The following is an 8,776-nucleotide window of genomic DNA, read 5'->3' on the forward strand; positions in this document are numbered from 1 at the left end:
AGGGAAATTCAGCCTGGCTTAGGCACTCAGCACATCCCTCTGTCTGCATCCCAGCAGAGAGAGGGGAAACCCCCAGTGCTTCATCCCTGTGCCTGGCAAAGGATCAGCTTTGCTGAGGGACAGAAGAAGTCTGAGGGCAGCTCTTGAGCTCTCTGGGTGTCCAAATAACTCCCTGCCACCCCCAGGCACCCCTGTCCCGGATCAGAGCGAGTTTGACAGACACAGGAAAAGTGAGCAGGAGCCCAGGGACTCTCTCTCACCTTCAAACTCCGTCTGGCAGTTGCCAGAGTTCTCGTTCAAGCTCTCCTCCTCGTTGATGATGATGTTCTCGATGTCCTTCATGGTGAGGTGGTCGCGGAAGGCGTGGTACAGGATGTGCTTCAGCTCCTCCAGCGTTATCCTCTGCATGTCAAACTGTGGGAGACAGCCCAGTTAACCCAGGGATGGGGCTCCCAGGGGAGCAGGCCTAGAGCAAGGCCACAATCCCCAGCTCGTGTTTATCAGCCTCATCTCGGCAGCTGAGGTGGGTTTGTGCTCTTTGGGGCTGGTTTCACTCCAACAGTCATGCTGTAAATGGGTGTTGGCACTGGTGGAGCAGCAGAGAAACCCAGTAACTCAACCCAGGAATGGCCTTCCAGGCTGGAGAGGCAGCAATCCAGTCCACCCCAACAAAGAGAAAACCCCCAGGTAGCTCTCACACCTCCCATGAGCCACAACCCTGTTTGTACCCCCTTTTTTATGTTCCTAAACCCCCAGTGGTGCCTGGAGGGAGGAACAAGCAGAGGACACCTCCCTCAGACCTGACTTCTGCTGTGGATCCAGTAGAAGTGCTGTTCTTACACCAACCAAGTGTTAAACCCCCAATGCCTGCTGAATGTGGACATTTTGCTCCAGCAGGACATGTGCAGTTTGTGGTGTTAATGAATCTCTGCTAATGGTGCAGCAGAGAGGAGACACACCCTGGCTGCTGTGCAGTGCCAGGGGAGCAGAGGAGTCTCTCTGGGTGTAGGAAAGAAGGATGGAACTGTTCCAAGCCATGGTGAGTTTTCCTGAGCGCTGCAGAAGCTCCTCAAAGTGAGGCCTTGCAGCCCCAGCAGGGTTTGTGCACAGCAACCAGGGCCCTCCAGGGCTCCTCCACCCCATTGAGCCACCTCAGGACACCCAGAAAGGCCAAACCTGTTGGGAAGGATGAAAGTTTGATGAGAAAGTCTCACAGATATGTGTGCATGGCAGAAAGATTTTTAAACGTAGAGTCTGATGAAGGAATAGAGATGGAAGCAAGTTTTGATATAGAAGAAAAGAATTGCTGAGCCAGTCTGACTGGATAACCAAGGAGGCAAAGGATGGGTTAGTTAGAAGGGGTTGTTATGGCTTAGAGCAAAGGATAAACCCACCCCAAACAAGGAGATGTTTTTACCAAGCAGTAAGACAGCACAGGCAAACAAGTCAGCAAATGTGGCAAGTAGAAAAAAGGTCTCAGAATTTTCCACTGCAAGAAAACTGAAAAACAACTTCTAGCTTCAACTGTAATGTACTGACTTTTAGTGATTGGAGAACAGTAACATGAATATGGTAATTACAGTAGTTATGATAGGCTATAGATAAAAGTTAAGGTATAGATTGGTTCTACTGTATGAAGATGCTCAGCAAAGTCTATAATGCATTGTAACCTAAACTAAAGGATCTCCAGGCCTGCCTGCAGCTGGAGCTGACAGCTGTGGGCACAGCTCTGTCACCCACCAGCCTGGACTGCTGTAACACCTTGGGTACAATAAACTGCATTTTGGATACAAGAAACTGCATTTTGAAGAGCTGCCTGGAGTCCCACATCTCTCATTCAGGCTCTTACACAAACCCCTCTGGCTCAATGCCCCAGTGGAGGGAGGGCAGTGCCAACTCCCAGCTCCCTCTGCCCTGGGAGAGTGGGGATGCAGCAGGAAATTCCCATTCCTTCCCCAGCCTGGGGAGAACAGGACAGAGCAGGCAGGACAGGACACAGGGAATGGTTTCCCACTGCCAGAGGGCAGGGATGGATGGGAGATTGGGAATTAGGAATTGTTCCCTGTGAGGGTGGGCAGGCCCTGGCACAGGGTGCCCAGAGCAGCTGGGGCTGCCCCTGGATCCCTGGCAGTGCCCAAGGCCAGGCTGGACAGGGCTGGGAGCACCTGGGACAGTGGGAGGTGTCCCTGCCATGGCAGGGGTGGGATGGGATGGGATTTGAGGTCCCTCCCACCCCCAGCCTTTCTGTGATCCTGATTCCCTGAAGGCAGAAAAGCCAAATCCACAAACTACAGCAAAGCCCAGATTTGAGCTGGCCTTGAGAATCATCCCTGAGGCAGAACTGGAAGAGAATTCCAGCAGAGGTTGAGCATCAGCCCCAAGGAGGAGGAATGGGGTCACCACAGGCTGAGGGGCTGCTCCTGCAGGCAGGGGCTGACCATGGGGATGGAATGATGGGGTTGCCATTGCTGGGGCTCAGATCCAGGTTGGAGTTTCCCAGGATGGAGACTCCAAAGGAATGCAGGAGGGGGTGTTGGGGGGGAATCCTTGGATTCACCCCCATGCAATCAGCACTGCAGGAAGCCACCCAGGAGGGCTGGGAACCCTGGGCAGCTTCACTGCCCCCTGCAAACCTCCAGCAACACCCCCAGCACTGCTGCAAGGCAAGCAGAGGAACGATCCCAAATTTCCACACCTTCAGTTGCCAGGAGAAACGCTTTTTCTCATGGAACAGGATGCGAAGAGCACAGCTGCTCCCTTTTCAACATTAAAGACAGCAGAGCAGGGCTGGTGAGATTTGTTCATGCACAACAAAGCAGGATGGAAATTGGTGATTAAATCCCAGGGGGATTTGCAGCCCAGCTTTGAACTGGCCACCGAGGAGCCACTGGTGACAATGGGGTGCTCACTATTTTTAGCTGAATCCCTGAGGAATAAGACAGCAGAAAAACCAAACCCATCAGCCCTGCTGCTCACAGAAATGCTGTTCATCTGGACAGAGCCAGAACTTTGTCTCTGGTCCCTGCTGTCCCCTCCCCTGCACATTTCCTGCAGCAGGGTTTGGATGGTGCAGGAAATGAGTGAAGGGAATTGGGGAAATTGGTGTTTCTGTGGGTGCTGGATGAAACCAGAGGGATGTGTGCAAATCTGCCTGCACACATAGGGATAGATGGGAATATTGCAGGGCCAGATTAAGCAGAGTGCACTCATTTTCCTTCATTAACCCCTTGGAGGATGAATGATTTTGCACCTGTGCAATGAGCAGGGGTCAGGGAAGAAAACCTCAGGCTCAGCAGCTCAGGAGTGATGAGAATCCCAGGATGGGTGGGGTTGGAAGGACCTTAAAGCCCATCCAGTGCCACCCCTGCCATGGCAGGGACACCTCCCACTGTCCCAGGCTGCTCCAATGTCACAGACATCTTTTATGAAAAATCCTTTCCTTAGGATTTTGCCTCGTGAGAAGCTGAGAGGCCTCAGGAACAAATGTAAACAATGATTATCTGCTGCTGTGGAATGCAACAGGTGCATCTGTGATTGGTCTCATGTGGTTGTTTCTAATTAATGGCCAATCACAGTCAGCTGGCTTGGACACAGTATCCGAACCACAAACCTTTGTTATCTTTCCTTTCTAAGCTTAGCCAGCCTTCAGATGAAACCTTTTCTTCTCTTCTTTTAGTATAGTTTTAATGTAATATATATAATAAAATAATAAATCAACCTTCTGAAACATGGAGTCAGATCCTTGTCTCTCCCTCATCCTCAGAGCCCTGTGAACACGCTCACACTCCCAGCCCTGTCCAGCCTGGCCTTGGGCACTGCCAGGGATCCAGGGGCAGCCCCAGCTGCTCTGGGCACCCTGTGCCAGGGCCTGCCCACCCTCACAGGGAACAATTCCTAATTCCCAATATCCCATCCAGCCCTGCCCTCTGGCAGTCTGACCCCATTCCCTGGTCCTGTCCCCCAGTTCCTGGTGCAGGGTCCCTCTCTGCCTTCCCTGTGTCCCTCCAGAGCCTGGCAGCTGCTGGGATGTCTCCATCACCCTCCTGTTCCCCAGGCTGCACAGCCCCAGCTCCCTCAGCCTCTCTGTCTCTGCTGCTCTCCCTCTCTCCCAGCACTGCCACTGAAAATTCTCTGCAGATTCCACTGTCCTCCTGCCTCTGCTCCAGGCTGGAGCACAACACAACCATGGGGCTCAGCTCATCCTCAAATTGTGCCAGCAGTAATGACTTGAGGGGTTTGGGGTCTTCCTGTTCCAGTTAAAATCTGTCTGGAGGGAAGGAATTGTTCTCCTGACAAATGCTCAGCTGCTGCTGCATCTCAAATGTAATGCTAATAGAGAGAGAAATTATCTTTTTAACTTGTTTTGTTGTCATTTGTATCCTTAGGAGGTGGAACAACCTCAGATGGGATTCAGAATCACCCTCGTTGGCTCACAGGAGCTGGGCTCGATCTTTGGGGGCCCCTTCCACCTCAGAGCACTCTGTCAATCTACGCAGCGGTTTTTGGTCTCTGCTCTGCCCCTTGCAGGACAGGCACCCTCCCTGAGCCCTGTGTCACCCTGGCAGAGTGCCCAGGGCGGCTCCAGCTCGGGGCAGGCAGGGACAGGCTCTGCTTGGGCTCCCAAGTCATTCCAGTTATCCCTGCTCTCCAAGCCAGCAGTTTCCCTGATTCACTTTTCAATTACTCTGGGTTTTATTGTGGTAATGACAGGAGCCAGGGAGCAACTCTTAACTTTTATTGACTCCGTGGGGAGGAAAATGGGGACTGTGGCAAGCTGGAAACTTTCTATAGGATTTATAATTAGGGGAAATCAATGGAGCTGCTTGTGAGCCTCAGAATAATTCACTGTGAGCAGTGAAACAAACGGAGCTGAGGCAGCTCCAGGGGCTGCTGTGAGTGGGAGCTGTGGAGAGCAGCAGGACCTGGGCACTCAGCTCCTGAGGGACCCTGGGGCTGGAGGATGCTGTCCCATGGGGTATCTGGGAGGGAAACTGGACCTGGTCCAATCTATCCTCCAGCTTCCTTCTTGACTTAAAATTCCTGCAGGAAATGAACCCCTACCTCAGTTCCTTGAGCCTCCCCAGTTGAAATTTCCCAAATTTGCGTCTGCCTTGCCTGCAGAGCCCCATTCCCAGGGAGTTCTGTGTCCTCTGCTCTGTGCAGCAATGGCCCAGTGGGAAGGGCTTGTTCCTTGAAGGGGTTAAATGCTGGAGCAGCATTTCTGATCGTTTCGTATCAGCTCAGCTTTAAAACAGAAGAGTGGGAGGCTCCTCTCTGCAGGCCCAGGGTGGCCCTGCAGGTGGGTGAGGCCAGGGGGACCCTGCAGGGATGGGAGCAGGGCCACTCTGGGGACCTGCAGGGTCTTTTAAAGCCACTTTGCCCAACAAGAGGTGGGACTGGCTGCTCTGGCAGGGAGGTGTAGGTGGGAGAGCACTTAGACCCAGGTTTTCCACATAAAACCACCTGGAAAGATCAGCTGGGGCTGGTGAGGGCTCCAGGTGGAGCAGGATTTTGCCTCATGTTCTGAAAATTAATTCTGCAACCCCAAAAGCTTCAAAGAATCAAAGAATCATTTAGGCTGGATGTTGGATTAAGCTTTTTTCTGACCCAGAGATGGGGCAACTGAGAGGTGTTTTAAAAACTTTTATTCCATTTTCAGTCTCATGTGAAGGGTGAGACAATACACATGTTAGAATTCACACCATCACAATCAGAAGCCAATTATTTCCTAATCACAATACACTGTGTTTCTTGGCTATCAGCTTTTGCCACACCATGCTGTAAATGCCTTAAAGCCAATCATCTAAAATTACCCCCCGTGGGTCCCACTACAATGCATCTTTCATAGTTCTATTTCTCTATTTCTCCAAAGTATCCAGTCTTATTTGCAAGGCCGCCTTTTGAAACTTGTTTCTAGTTCCATTTCTCTCTCAGCAATGTCTGTCCTATTCCATGGCATTTCTAAGTCAGCACTTCTTACCTCAAAGTTTGCATACAAATGCACACTGTGTGAGCCTTCTGTCAAGCTTTGAGAATTCTCTACAAATCCCACAGCTGGAAAACATCCTTGAGTCCAGCCATGGGCTGACCCCAGTTCCAGCACTAAACCAGCCCAAAGCAGCACATCAGCAGTGACCCCTGCATGGCCCCAAGCCCCCTGCCCATGCTCCACTGAGCTCTGGTTTGGGGCAGCCCTGGACAATCTCTGAGCAACAAACCAGGCCCTTGTTTTGCCCTCAGACCTTCTGCATGGCTTGAATAATCCCAGGGCAGCTGCAGAGGGGCTCTGCCCACGCTGCCACAGTGGGGATGGGACCCCAAAAACACCTGGGGTCTGCAGAGCAGCTCTGGGCTTTTTGCACATGTAGAGATATATTTGTATGGAGAAATGCACTGTCTTATTGTATATTATTATTGTTGTTGTTGTCATTGTTGTTATTACTACTATTATGGTTACTGTTGTTATTACACAATATTATTATTATTATTATCATCATCATCATCATCATTTTCATTAGCATTATTACTTAGAGGGATGAAGCACCTCTCCTGTGAGGAAAGGCTGGGAGAGTTGGGATTGTTCCGCCTGGAGAGGAGAAGGTTTGGGGTGACCTCACTGTGGCCTTCCAGGACCTGAAGAAGCCAACAAGGAAGATGGGGAGAAACTTTGGACAAGGGATGGAGGGACAGGGCACAGGGATGTTGAGATGGAATTGGGGTGGCCCTGGCACAGGGTGCCCAGAGCAGCTGTGGCTGCCTCTGGATCAGTGTCCAAGGCCAGGCTGGACAGGGCTTGGAGTTCTCTGGGATAGTGGAAGGTGTCCCTGCCATGGCAGGTGTTTAAAACTTTATGGTCTTAAGGTTTCTTCTAACCCAAACCACTCTGGGATATGATGATAATAAATTTTAAAGTATAAAATGTGTATACACACACAACACAAATACATATATATAAATGGAAACATGTGAAATATTTCCCAAATGTCCAGGAACATCCTTCTCCAAACCTCTCCCAACCTGCAAGAGGGAGCAGTGCCCCACCCATGATGGATTATCCCCTCCTTGATGTGGGAGGGACATGTGGGCAGGACACAGTCCCATCCTGCCCGGGATCCCAGCACTGAGAGCCCTGCCCTCCCTGCATGCTGTTATCCCATTATCCCATCCCATTATCCCATCCCATTATCCCATCCCATTATCCCATCCCATCCCATCCCATCTCCCATCCCATTATCCCATCCCATCCCATCTCCCATGCCATGCCATCCCATCCCATGCCATGCCATCCCATCCCATGCCATGCCATCCCATCCCATGCCATGCCATCCCATCCCTGCTGGCAGAGCTGCCATCCCCCATGAACATCCCACACTCCCGAGGCTGCCAGGAGCGGGAAGGGCACCGCGACATTTCCATGGAGAAATTCCCTGTCCCCTGTTGCGACAGGCTCCGCCCCTCCCGGCAGCTCCGGCAGCAGGACTGGGACACATGGTGACAAATGGCCGTGGTGACAAATGTCTGTGGTGACTGTGGAACACAAAGCTGTGTTTCATGTCAGGTACACACAGGCAATGTGTGTATCTGTCATTGTGATATGTGTGGAAACCGACCATGGGACACTTATAAAGATGAATTCTAATAATAACTGAGAAAAATAAAGCATGGAAGAAGGCCTTTGAACCTAGCCTTTGTTTGCAATTAACCTTTATAAGTCTTAAGTTGATTTAGGAGCATTTGAATTAAAGATTTAAGGACGTTGCTTTTTGACAGGAACTTTCTGCTTGTAAGCCTTAAAGAGTTTTGCAATAATAACTTTTTGAAGTATAATTTTAGAATATTGCCTGTAGTGAGGATCTTTTGAGACTGTAGCTTCAGAATATATAAAAAGGAAACATGCAGCTTGAGAAAGGAAGATGGACATCAACTCAAGGACTAATAGGTTCGACCAAGGGAAGCTGGACATCACTGTTACGAGATTTGTAGTCCTTGCAATCAAAAGGTGGACCCACATCTGGAGACTGGACTTCACCAGATGAAATACTCCTTCCTTCTTTCAGAAACCAGACCACCACCACCTGGGATACTCCTTTTGGGATGTACATCCAGAGAAAAACTAAATCACAGTAGTGTATAGAATTGTGATGTAAAAATTGGGAATAGAAACTGCTGATGAGTAGAAATCGGGAATAGAAATTGCTGAGAAAGCTGATGAGTACCCCTATAAATACCTGTAACCCTTAAATATGGGTGTGCAGTTGGAGGGAAAACTTCCCCCATTGTACCCAGCGCTGTATTGCTCATACTTTACCATATTAATTAATAAATTGATTGCTGATTGAATATTGGGGGATTTTGTGGCTGTCCTTTGCAGGGCCAGGAGCTGAACTCGATTGTCCCTGGGGGTCCATTCCCTCGGGATAGTCCACAATGCCCAGTGTGGATCTGGAGCATCCCGTAGAGCTGCTGGCTCTGTGACTCCTGGGACAGGGGCTGCTGTGGCCCCCTCGTGTCTGCCAGGAGTCCCCAGGGACACCTTTGGCTCTGGAGAGGGGAAATGCTGCTGGGCTGGGCTGTGAGGAAACGCTTTTCCATCCAAAAACAAACCTGGAGCTGTAATTCCCTCCTGGAGATGGAATTCCCTCTGCTGAGGCGGGTCCCAGCCTTTCCTAGGCCAGACTAATTTTGGGGCAGGATTTGAGCAGGGCAGGGGGTGTTTGGCTGTGCCTCCCCTTTCCAGCTGGGATCTGATGGTTCTTAACTGGGCTGAGAGGAATAG

At 50.7% G+C, this 8,776-nt stretch overlaps 1 protein-coding gene across 1 annotated transcript in view; it reads right to left on the reverse strand.

The window, feature by feature from the left end:
* CALN1 (calneuron 1) overlaps positions 1 to 8,776 on the reverse strand; it is a 76,939-nt gene that overhangs the window by 7,539 nt on the left and 60,624 nt on the right. Inside the window, exon 4 of the mRNA XM_031060381.1 lies at positions 261 to 414. Within this exon, the coding sequence (XP_030916241.1) occupies positions 261 to 414 (154 nt within the window). The remainder of the gene's footprint in view (positions 1 to 260; positions 415 to 8,776) is intronic.

The sequence above is a fragment of the Geospiza fortis genome, unplaced genomic scaffold (assembly GCF_000277835.1).
Source record: "Geospiza fortis unplaced genomic scaffold, GeoFor_1.0 scaffold59, whole genome shotgun sequence".
Classification (NCBI taxonomy): Eukaryota; Metazoa; Chordata; class Aves; order Passeriformes; family Thraupidae; genus Geospiza; species Geospiza fortis.